Source organism: Manis pentadactyla, chromosome 10 (assembly GCF_030020395.1).
Source record: "Manis pentadactyla isolate mManPen7 chromosome 10, mManPen7.hap1, whole genome shotgun sequence".
Taxonomy (NCBI): domain Eukaryota; kingdom Metazoa; phylum Chordata; class Mammalia; order Pholidota; family Manidae; genus Manis; species Manis pentadactyla.
Genome location: NC_080028.1, coordinates 125,210,267 through 125,221,657, shown reverse-complemented (window position 1 = coordinate 125,221,657; position 11,391 = coordinate 125,210,267). Strand labels below are relative to the sequence as shown.

At 60.4% G+C, this 11,391-nt stretch overlaps 1 protein-coding gene, 1 long non-coding RNA gene and 1 other non-coding gene across 8 annotated transcripts; 2 read left to right on the top strand and 1 right to left on the bottom strand.

Moving 5' to 3' along the window:
• Positions 1-107: 107 nt before the first annotated feature.
• LOC118929918 (uncharacterized) lies at positions 108-875 on the top strand. The gene is made up of 2 exons (XR_005031798.2): positions 108-520; positions 751-875. It is a non-coding gene; the product is annotated as an uncharacterized LOC118929918 (long non-coding RNA).
• Positions 561-638, top strand: LOC118929959 (small nucleolar RNA SNORD60). The gene has a single exon (XR_005031815.2). It is a non-coding gene; the product is annotated as a small nucleolar RNA SNORD60 (small nucleolar RNA).
• A 151-nt stretch (positions 876-1,026) lies between the features above and the next one.
• RAB26 (RAB26, member RAS oncogene family) lies at positions 1,027-7,039 on the bottom strand. 6 transcript variants are annotated; one of them, XM_036920526.2, is made up of 10 exons: positions 6,695-7,039; positions 6,433-6,523; positions 5,539-5,649; positions 3,327-3,368; positions 3,172-3,238; positions 2,948-3,000; positions 2,509-2,574; positions 2,366-2,422; positions 2,190-2,266; positions 1,027-1,278 (listed from the first exon to the last, which is right to left on the bottom strand). In XM_036920526.2, exons 1-10 carry the CDS (start codon positions 6,817-6,819, stop codon positions 1,128-1,130), a joined length of 840 nt encoding a protein of 279 aa, XP_036776421.1. In that variant the 5' UTR covers positions 6,820-7,039; the 3' UTR covers positions 1,027-1,127. The 6 variants fall into 6 exon arrangements, with proteins under 6 accessions (XP_036776421.1, XP_036776426.1, XP_036776422.1 ...); XM_036920528.2 differs by lacking the exon at positions 1,027-1,278 and adding an exon at positions 1,285-2,094; XM_036920531.2 differs by lacking the exon at positions 2,190-2,266.
• Between the last annotated feature and the right edge of the window lie 4,352 nt (positions 7,040-11,391).

Here is an 11,391-nt window from a genome sequence, read left to right as displayed (position 1 = left end):
CGACTTCCGGTGGCTCAACGACGCGGGGCAGAATTGGCGGCTTCAGAGGCACTCTATTTTACATAGGAGTCTGATTGGCTATGTGCTTCCGTCACTCAGCTTTTCAAAGGCCTCGGCAAAAGGGAGGAGCTCCTGATGTGGGGGGTCTGGGTGTGTCCCCTAAAGAAATATCACGGTACGATTGGTGAAAACCACGGAAAGTAGAGAGCGGAGCGAATCAGAGGCGAGGGGGTGGTACTTCCGCCAGGATTGCCCAATCGCAGTCATGGGTCAGTTTCTATAAAGGCTGGAGAATCGCAAGCGCTCGTTCTTTCGGGATTGAGACGAAAGGGCGGTTATGTGGCTGTGTGGGCGTTGTGCGCCACCGTCCGGGGACGTACGGAGCGCTGAGGAGGTGGCTCAAACCCGCAGGCCGCTAGCCCTGGGTCCGGACTCGGCCCGGGCTCCTCTTGTGCATGTTTCATATCCCCCCTCTAGTTCTTAGGCGAGTGCGAACCCGCAGACGGACATCTCCCTACAGGTAAGACTGGGCCATACCTAGTTTTCCCGATGAAGCTCCGACCCAATGATGAATTGCTTTCTGACACCTCGTATGAAAACTGCATATGCAGTTTGATTACTTGGCAAGACTGAGGCTTCAGGGTTCACTACCTTGACCAGGGGAGCTGTGGATGAAGTACTTTGCCCAAAGTGGGGAAGGGGGCGGGGAGTGGCCACCTGTCTACATTTTCGGCGCTTTCTGACCTTTAGGGCCATCGGTGACCCTGCTGAAGACCCTGAACGTAACTCCGCATCGGTCCGGGGGCCTGGTGGTGAGGTAGGAGTCATGTCTGCATGTGAAGTGCTTAGTAATAAAACCAAAGATGGGGAGTTGAGTGGAGCCCAAGCGTCTTTATTTTCACACGCCGTTCCCACCCCAAAAGAGTGACTGATGCCGGGCCGTGCTGGGAAGTGGAAGAGGCATGAAGATGAAAGCTCACAGCCGTGATTTCCTTCCCATCGGAACTGCCTCCGTTTTTCCTTGTTAAGGCCAAAAAAATGATCGTTTTTTGTGCCTTTGCTCTGGGGTGGGTCATGAGCTCTGATTCCTCACTGAGAGCCGCTTCTTGTCGTTCGTGTTTTGGTTTTTAACCACCTAGGTTCCCGCGTGTCCTCGACAGTGTTGGGGTTCCAAACAGCCTTGCGATTCTTTCTCTGCCAGCTTGGTTATGTGTTGGTGGAGGAGGGGCAGTGCCATCTTCTTGGTACTGATGTTGGGTCTTGGGCCATACTGAGGAACTGAGGGCCCAAAAGAGTAGTTTCTCTCAACGGAAGAGACAAGCACTCCAGAAAGCACAACTTTATTCACTAAGAATGAAACAAAGGTTTTGAACTAAAAGCTGACTTGATTTTAGTACAAGGTGGAGCACACTACCAACCCCAGGCCTGACCTTGACAAGCACAAGCCTCAGTCAGTTGTGGGCCAGCAATCCTAGTTTCCCTGGCAAATTCTGTGATTTATTCAAAGCAATGGCGTTGGCATCCTCCAAGGTACTGTGTTATGTAGACTCTGCTGTTTAAACCAGAGCCCCTTAGTGTGGGCTGGGAGCAGGCAGCCCTGGTCCTTGGGGCACAAAAGCTGGCAGTGACTGCCAGTGAAGGCCCCTGTGCCATGCAGGGCAGCTGAAGACATGGCTTTCTGGGGGGGGGTTAGGCACTGTATGTGTGGTGCCAGCACAAGGGCCCAGCCTTGAAGCCGGGTGTGCCTGACAAAGTCTACAGAAGATCTACTTCTCTGAAGGCCCTGGGGGCCAGGCCCTCAGGCAGCAGCAGGTGAAAGGGGAGCCGCAGACCTGCTGGCTGCCTGAAGCCTGTTTGTTGAGACAGGTTCTTAGAGTGTCTTCCAGGACAAAGTAAGGGCAGGCTCAGCCTGAGAGCCCTGGAAACACACCCTGTGATTGGCTACTGGGTGGCAAAAGTCAGGGACCTGCGGACAGTCAAGCCTGGCAGGTTCAGGGTCTGCAGCACGAGGCCCCTCGGCGCTCCCTCTTGACATAGTCATGCAGCTGGAAGCAAGCCCCACTGGGGGCCTTCATGGAGCGCTGCTGCAACTCCCTGTGGGGTAGGGTGACTGGAATAAGGTGGTCTGCCCCCAACAAGGGGATTCAGACCCTGGGTTTGGGGGTCTTCCTGGTGACTGCAGGACTTACTTTGCTATGGCTGTGAAGGCCAGGTCCACATTGAGCCCTGTTTTGGCGCTTGTCTCCATGAAGGGCAGCCCATACTCCTGCGAACAGCTGCTGTCAGCCCATGGCAGTGTGGCGGGGACAGCCTAGGCCTGCGGCCCCTGGGGTGTTGCCTGGCCAGCCTCCCCATGGTAACTCACCTTGGCTAGCTTCTCCCCATCTTCCCTCTTGACCACACGCTCCTGAGCAGAGTCCACCTGGCACAGGGGTCTTACTGAGAGCTGGCCCACACCTGAACCCCTGCCACCCAGCCAGGATGGAGAAGACAGGCTGGGGTGCTCACCTTGTTGCCGAGCAGCATGAGCACCACGTCGTGCTGGGCGTACTCCTGGATCTCAGCCAGCCAGGCCTGGTGGGGGAAGCTGAGGCCAGGCTGGAGGCTGGTGCTCCCTGCACCCCTTACCCTTGCAGGCCACACCCCACAGTGCCTGTTGGCCTCTGGATAACAGGATGGTCTCCCCAGGTGCCCTGACAGGTGCCTTACCCAAGGTGTTGAGCTGTTGAGGCTGGAAAGTCACCCAGGCTCCCTTCAGCTCTGCTCAACCTGAGCCACCACTCTTGGGCCACCAGGAGCCCAGAGGGGTTGTCTTTCCCCTTCCTGCTGTCAAGGTCCTCTGAACCGTCCAGGACCCTGAGGCCACCTGTGCCTGAGCGAGTCTGGGGATGTGGTCAGACCCTCGCGTGGCCTGCGTCCCCACAACCCCAGGAGGGAAGCCACTGACCTGGATGTTGTCGAAGGAGGCCTTGTTGGTGACATCATATAGCAGCAGCAGTGCTGGGGGCAGAGGGAGAACCTCGGGCTCACAGCAGCTCCCTGTCATCTACACCCTGCATGCTTCCTGTCCCTCTCACACAAGGGCCCCCCCAAGCAGAAGCTGAGGGGGCAGGGCACCCGCAGAGCACATCCCGACTCCCTGGAGCTGGCACCCCATGTACAGCAGCTCACCATGTGCGTCACGGTAGTAGGCGTGAGTGACACTGCGGAAACGCTCCTGGCCAGCTGTGTCCCAGATCTGCAGCAACAGGTACAGTCCAGGGTCACGGCTGCCCTGTCTCTCCCAGGCGACCCTTACCCTCAATTAACCATCTGCAACCTCTCACCTGCATCTTCACCTTCATGCCATCCACGTCCAGAACTTTGTTCTGAAACACAACCAGCGAGGGCTCAGTGCCCACTTCATTCCTAGCAGCAGTTACCCTGGTGGGGGCTCCCAAGGTGGGAGGGAGGCAGGCAGTGCCAAGCCAGTACTGAGCCTGAGACAGAGGGGCCTCTGGCATGCCCCTGAATTCATGCTTACCCCTCTGCCCCTCAGTTTTCTGGGCTCTGTCCACTGCCTGGTCTTACCTGACCACCTCATCTCCCTCTACCTGCAGGATTTAAATTCAAGTCCTGGGGGTACACACAGCTCTCTCCCTGATGAGTCCTTCCTAGTGACCATACACGGCAGGTGCCCAGGCCCTCTGCTCAGCCCAGATGGCCATCCTGATGGACTTGCAGGTTCTTGCCCACCAGGGCCCCTTGCTACCACCCCAGCCAGTCAACTGAGTCCTGCTGCTCTGGCCCTCCCCTCCCCCATTTCCTCTCAAGCCCAGCCCCTCCGCTCCCTGGTGGCAGGCCCAGCTGGCCTCACCTGCATGCCTGTCCCTGTGCTCCGGCTCTGCCCCCTTCCCCCACCTGCAGGCCACCAGCACTTTTCACGGTTCTGTACAGACAGCTCTTCTTGCTTACCACTTGCATAACTTACCTGAAATCACCCGTGGTGTGACTACAGGCCCATTACTAACACTACCTTGGTTTCCCCATCCACAGAGCCAGGGTACCCATCAAGACTGCTCCAGTGACTGAGCTCTTATGAGCAGAGCACTGAGAACTCTTGTCTGGTCCAGTGAGGACAAAAGCATTTCTTTTAAAAACCTCTCTGCTAGGACAGCAGCTCCTGAGGACAGTGCCCAATGCAGCACCCACAGAACACAGAACAGTGCCTGGTAAGCAGCAGGTGCTCATAATGGGTGTGCTGGCTGGTGATGCTCATCAGCTGGGCCCTCCCAGCCCTCTACTGGAGGCAGAGAGACCAGTGCCAGTTCCCATCTGCTGGGAACCTCTAGCTGAGGCCCCTGGCAGCTGGAAAGCCACCACCTCCCTCCTCCCAAGCTCCTGCCGTTAGGGCGCTTCTGGGGCTCCGGGAAACCAAGCCCAGCCATCTGCTGGACTGGAAGGTGGCTGGGGAGGACACCGCCTTCCCTGGCACCCTGAACAAGGGTGTGAACCAAACACCTCACCTCCCTCACCACCTGCCCCAGAGCCAAGAGGGAGGTGAGAAGGGGAATGTGGGACAAAACAAAGAATGGCCTGCCTGGGCCCCAGCCACCACTTCTGGCACCTCCATCCTTACCTCATCCCAGAGGACTTGAGGGGACATGCCCCACCCCCTCCAGGGTAAAGAATGGCTCCCCAGGCTGGATGGAGACCCCCTTTCCTGTCTCCAGGATGGGCCTGCCTTCCAGCCTTCAGACAATTGGGTCTAATTAAAGGGTGAGAAAAATGCAAATTTGGGATTTGCTGAGAACACACAGCACCTTGGCATGCAGAGTTTAGACTGGTGGGCAGAGGTGGGGCACTCTGATGCCAAAGACCCACAAGCTTAAGTCTGTGGCCCGCATCATTCCCTGCTAACCCCACGTGTGGGGTTCATGGAGGGGAGCCAAAGTCCAAGGGCATGCCCCCAGAAGCACCCTGGGACACAGCCCCGCAGGGGAGGGGCGGATTGTGAGAGGGCTCTGGTGGGGGAGCAGCCAGATGGGAGCATCTTTTCATGAGCATCCTCACCCCAGGGCAGGGGCCTTTTCGAGCTCTGGAACGGGGTGTCCTCCACCACCACTACCTGTCCTGTAGGTCAGTCCGGCCCCTCGGCCCCTCTACAGTAGGGCAGTGGCACTGGCCTCCCAGGGGGACGTGGGATTTGAGTTCCTCCTGATGGCCACCACCCTGGGGGCACCAACGCCCACTTCCCCTGCGGTCCAGGATACAGCTAAAGGAACAGGGCTGCCATGTCTGTCTGCTTCAGTCAGATGCAGCCACCACCTGTGTCCAGGACCCTTGGGTGTTGGGAGCTGGCAACTTGGTGGTTATGGCGTCCACCTCAACCACCCTGACCCCGGGAGCCAGGTGGTTCCGTCAGGAGCTCTCCCTCGTGAGCCTGTCAGTGCCATGGGGATACTGGAGGGCCAGCTGCCCAGGGGTGCGGTGAGAACCCAGCTGGTGTTGGGCACCCAGGGCATGGCTGGGCCAGGTCGGTGCTCAGGACACTCTCACCCTGAAGTCGATGCCCACGGTGGAGATGAAGGTCCCTGCCAGGAAAGCCCCATCCTTGAAGCGCACAAGCAGGCAGGTCTTCCCCACTCCTGAGTCCCCCACCAGCATGACCTGGGACAAGCAGGAAAGTCAGAGCTGTCAGGGGCAGAGGGGACTGCGGTGCTGGCCTCCCCGGAGGATGCCTGGTCTTCCCCTGCCTGGTAGAGGGGCTGTGGGTGAGAGGCAGAAGTAGGGAGAACCCTGCGGGCCCAGCAGGGACTGGGGGAGACGGCAGCGATGGTCCCGCTGGCCTAGGCCTCCAGCTGCCACCTCTAGAAGGTTCCGGCCTTCTTTCCTGAACAGTGCCCCATCTCCATCAGTAGGGAGTGGGGGTTGGCTGTCTCCGTCTAGGGCCCGGGACACCGTGCTTGATCTGGAAAGGGAGTATTTGGAATTGGTGGGGAGCAGAGCCTGGGGGTTGGTGGCTGGGGACCTCCTGAGAAGCCTGTGGGGGCCTCTACACCAGGGGGCTTCTCCTAATCCCAACAAGACTATGGAGCACTTTGCCACATGAGGGTCAGATCTTGGTGAAGGAGGGGCCCAGGCCAGGTCCGTGGACGGGGAGGAGCAGTCAGGCAGCTGCCCACCCCCTGCCCTCCGCCTTCGCCAGCCTGCTACCAAAGGCTCCGAAGCCAGGGATGGGCCTGCTGGCCCTCCCTCAATGCACAAGCTCCTGCCTGTCTGCTCCCCACCCGACTGGCAAATCCCTTCTTAGTCCTCCCCCATCACCCCCGCTAAAAAAAGAGGAGACCCGCAGCCCCTCTGGGTGAGGGAAGGTAGCATATGGGAAACGATGAGAGTGGGGGCGGGAGCATTAGGGAGCAGGCAGAGGGCACCTGCCAAGCTCTGACTTACGCGGGACCCCTTGTCGGTCCTGCCAGCTGGGGGCAGGGGCCGGGGGGCAGGCCTTGCCAGACGCTGGGCATCCTGAACCTGGGTCTGACAGCTGTGTGTGTGCGCGATGCACCGTGTCAGCAGTGACAGCTGCGTGGTGCTGCTTGCGCCGGCTCTGCGCCGGGGGTCCGCAGGGCACGGCACACCTTCCCGGACCCCGTCCCCGCTTTGCTCGGCCCGGAGGCCACCTGCTGCGCTCGTGTGGGGTGTGGGGGCGGCTCACCTTGAAGGCGACGTCGTAGAAGTCGCCGCCGCTGCCAACCGAGGGCCGGCCGGGCTGCGGGGGCGCGTTGTGCGGCGTTCCGGGGCCGGAGCGCGCAGTCCCGGGGAGAGCCGGCCGGGGCCCATTGGCTGCGGGCAGCGCGGAGGCAGCGGGAGCGCTGGCCCCCTTGCCTTTGGGGGTCTTCTTCCTGGACATGGCGGGAGGGCACTCAGTGAGCTCTCTCTGCAGCCGCCGCGCCCCGGGCCGCCCTGCTATCCGCACTCGTGGAGCGCCACCCGGACCCGGACCGGTCCCGCCGCGGCGGCGGCATCCCGGCTGGCTCCCCGCGCCCCGCCCCCGCCGCCCCACGGCCCCGCAGCCACTCAGGCCCGGCCTCCCGACGCTGCGGCCAATAGGCGCGCCGGGGCGGGGCCATGCAAATATAGGCTGCCCTGGGGGCCGGGCTCTGCGGGTGCGCTGTGAGGGCCGCTCCCGGCAGCTCCCTGCCCGCGACCCCAGGGGCCGCCTCTGGGCTGGGGCTGAATGAGGGAGCGTCCGGGACCCTTTCGCAGCTCCAGGCCCGGTGACCCGCCACTGGGCGGCCTCGGAGCCAGGGACTAGGTGGGAGCGCTGAGGCAGTGGGCCTGCATGGGGTGGGCACCCTGGGATTCTGTCCCTTATCAGCCAGAGGTGCCTCCTGGCCTGCGACAGGGCCCGCGGGTCCGGGAAGCTCCAACACAGGGTTGGCAAACAAACCCGGGTGTGCGGAGCTTGGGGCTAGGCTGACAGCTGGTTATCATAGGCAGGGCTTATCGCGCAGGCTGAACGTCAGGGCGCGGCCCCCGCAGCCCTGCCAGCTGGGCTGGAGCCCCGGGGTCTTCGGGAACCGGAAAGTAGATGTCACAGCCAACATCCCCCTGAGGGCCCCACCCCCCGGAGCGCTCCCTCAGGAGCCTGGGGGGTGAAGCCGGGGTGGGGGGGGAGGCCCCTCCCCCAGGCTGTGGCTGGCCCCTTGGACGCCCAGTGTCAGGTTCTGGCCCCGAAGGGGCCAAGTGCTCATTGTCTAAACCCCGTGCCGGTGCCCGGTGGACGTCTCCTCTCCACCTGGGCTGCCTGGACTCTGTTGTCCCAGGATGCTGTGTTTAGAGAGAGAGGCTGAGGTGGTCATGGAATCCTGGGAGGGGTGAGCCGAGATGCCCCCCCGCCCCAGGGTGTGGGGCCAGCTGTACAGTCAGAAAGGCAGCACCCCTCTGATGGAGTTGGCTCCATTCTCCCCTGGGAGCTGGAGGGGATGGCCTGACTGTCCCCCGAGGCATGACACTGTCACTGGGTCCTGGACTCCTCAGAGGCCTGAGTACTCTCTGCTGGCAGTGCCCAGGCCTGAGGAACCACAATGGGCAGAACCTGCCTCTGGGGCTGGGAAAATGGATGACAGGACCCTGCCCTGGAATCCTGCCCAGAGAGGCTGAGGAAAGCTGCCCTTTCTGTGCCAGACATGTGTCATCTTCAGAACTATCCTATCAGGTGGGTTCTGGTAAGATTCCCAAGGTTCAGATGGGGAAACTGAGGCCTAGAGAGGGGAAGGGAGCTGTCCAAGGTCAGCAGGTTAGGAAGTGGCAGAGCCAGGATTTACACCTGGGCACTAGGCTCCACAGAGCACAAACTGTCCCAGGGCAGGGCTGCCCCGGGGGTTTCCTGGAGACCCATCTCTCAGGGCCCTGTCAGAGCTGGAGGACAAACCCTAGGAAGCCTTCTGAGGTCCCCGGCCTCCCTTCCTGTCTCACTCCTCCTCTGTCCCCCACCTCTTCCAGGCCAATGCCCAGAGGTGGGGGTAGTGGGGCCTGGGGGGGGGGTGTTCAGCTCCCACTGCTGTGGCCCTGGGGACTCTGGGTGTCCCACCCCCATGAGGCCCACTTCAGGGTGGCTGGCCCAGGGTCTCAGCCAGCCAATGCTCCCTGATCCCAGGGTCCTAGGCAGTGGCCTCCCCACACCCTCCTGCCAGCTGCTGCCCAGAACATGCCCGGGGCATGGGGACCACAGAGGAGGAGTTGGGTGCCCTAGGGGTGGGGCAGTTTCAGTCAGGGGTGGGGGGCTAGTGCCGATGGATGGCCAGGATAAGAGAAGGAGGCAAGCCTCTCAGTGAGAGGGAGAAGCCAGGAGGGGAAGGGAGCGGAGAGCAGCAGAGGAGAAAGGCTTGACCTTGTGCCCTGTAAAATCAGGAGCGTGCATGTAAAATGAGGTCTTTGGTTTCTCTTGAAAAAATGGGGCTCCAGGCCCCTGGACCGTGGCAACCTCTGCCTTGCCTGCCAGCAGTCCTTCTAATCCTTGATCACTGTGTCTCTTGGTTCCTCTCTTTGCCATCTGTCTCGCCCTCTGTAATGATGTAAGGTCTCTGGGCACAGGAAGCAGCTTGTCCTGGTCATTGCCGTATCCCTGGCAGCTGGCTCCAGGCCTCAACAAACAGTCATTAAATTGGTAAAAGAAATGTGAGTTAGAAACACTGGCTCCACTTCAGGAGGACATGTCATTGCCAACAGGGATTTAAGGCAGAATGTGCCTCAACACACAATGAGAACAACACTAAGAGCAAGGCTTTTTGGGAGAGGGGCATTTGCATTAGGCTTTGAAGGTTGAGCAGGAGTCCACCCGGAGAAGGGATGGAGAAATTTGTCAGGTGGAGGGAGTGAACACGTGCAGGCTCAGGTGGGCGCTTTGAATGGAAGAGGCCTAAGTGTGGCCCATTTGCTGGGAGGAACTGTGAAGTGAGCCAACTGGAAATGTAGAAGGGGGCTAGACTATTAGGCGAATTGGAATGTTTTGCCTAGGAGTCTGGAAATTGTTCAGCAAGAAGTAGAGAGCTATGCATGATTTCTGAACAGAGCGACAGAGAAAACACAGTCACAGGAGTACAGGGAGTGAAGAGGAGGGAGCGAGTGGTGTAGCCTGTGTGCAGGGAGATGGGTCTGAGGGAGCTGCAGTAGCCAGGGGGTGGTAACAGGGGCAGAGGTGACCTGCAGGCCTGGCAGTGAGGGAAAGAGTCGGAGACATGGAGCAGAGACAGCATGGTACTGAAGGGGGTTGAAGATGGCAAATTCTTTGCTGCCCCCCAGTGTGGGGTGGGTGGGTCTGTATCTCCTGCTCTTGCATCTGGGTAGGAGCTGTGATTGCTTTGCCCAATAGATACGGCAGAAATGACCCTGTGCCCATTTCTGAACTCACACCTTCAGACTGGCAGCTCCCCGTCCTGTCCCCTGGAACACTCATTCTTGGAACCCAGATGTCATTCCACGAGAAAGCCCAAGTCGCCTCATGGAAAAACGCAGCTGGAGAGGAACGCGTCTGAGTGAAGAAGGCATCGTGGCAGGGTGGCTCTTGTCCTGGGGGATCCTGTGCTGAGCAGAGAAAGCCGTCCCCACCAAGATCTGCCTGAACCACAGACTCCCGAGCCCTCGGGGGAGGTCTGTTACACAGCAATAGATCACTAGAAGGGCTGCCAGCAGGGGAAGGCAGGGGCCGGTTTGGTGGGAAAGGTCAGGCGGGTGGGCCTTGGATGGGCTCGGGTGCCCCGATTCTCAGGATCTTCAGCCCTGCAGAGAAGATCCCTTGCAGACCAGTGCAGGTCCCCGAGGCAGATCTGGAGGTGAGGTGAGCCCTGGAGTGGGGGGTGAGGACTGTGTCCCCCTGGGGAGGGGTGTCTTCCGACGCAGGGCTGGCTCTGCTGGGTCCACAACCTGGCAGGGGGATGGAGCAACCCAGGTCTGCTGCAGCCTCCTTGGGGCCTTTCTGCTGGATCTTCACCCCAGCACCCTCTGAGAGCCCAGATTTCTGGTCCCCTCAGGCCCAGGGCTGCCGGCTCCTGTGCTCTGCCCTCTCACTTGCCCTTCTAGGTGTCTGACCCCCATGTGCTGGAGTGATATGGGACATATGATGTGAGTTCCTAGACACAACGACCCTCTTGAACCCAAGAGGGTTGGGGCAGTCCCTCTCTGGATTCTCATTCCCAGGTCTTCCAGCCTATACCCACATTCCACTCACCCCCAGGGGTGGCCCCTCTCCGGTCCCGTTCCCCCTCTGTGTGAGATGAGGGAGTGGAGGAGCTGATCCGAGGTCCCTTCCTGCTCAAACACGGTATGTTCCATGAAATCCACGTGGGCGTTGCCATGGAGACGTCAGAAAGGCACTGCACCAGCCTTGACTGTGACTCCCTCCCTACAGAGAAGGCAGTGGACTTCAGATGCAGACACCCTGTGCGCAGGGCCACACTGAGTGTCCTGCTCCCCAGAGCCCACACCCCACCTGCAGCCCACTCACCTTTCACACGGAGGCCCTGCCGGCAGGTGGTCTGGGTGGGTGTCCATCCCTGCCTGAACAGGGCGTGGGCCCTTCTGTGTGAGGGCTGGACCAGAGGGCTCTTTGCCTGCAGGTGGGACGGCAAGGCCTGCGCTAGTCATTGCTTCCCACAGCAGCTCAGGTATTCCCACCTGGGTATTCTCGGCGGTCTCAGGATGCAAATATGCCAGCTACAGAGAAAACAGGGTGGTGGTGGAGGAGCAGAGGGAAGCCTCACTCTGACCAGACCCCGCACTGAACCTCCAGGTGGGCAGGATCTCAGCACAGAGCACCCCCAGCTGCCTCATGGCTCCAGCTTCTCCAGGCAGTCTTGGGTGGTGGGGGGTTGGGGTACATCAGCATAAAGGAATAGAAGGACCCCTGTGTAA

What these genes read in the sequence shown, in the direction of transcription:
- RAB26 (XM_036920526.2), bottom strand. Translation starts at nt 6,819, where the DNA reads ATGGGCCCCGGCCGGCTCTCCCCGGGACTGCGCGCTCCGGCCCCGGAA. An exon ending in CTACTACCGTGACGCACATG is followed by an intron (nt 3,001 to 3,171) that starts GTGAGCTGCTGT and finishes CTCTGCCCCCAG; the next exon opens with CACTGCTGCTGCTATATGAT. An exon ending in CCTCCTTCGACAACATCCAG is followed by an intron (nt 2,575 to 2,947) that starts GTCAGTGGCTTC and finishes TTCCCCCACCAG; the next exon opens with GCCTGGCTGGCTGAGATCCA.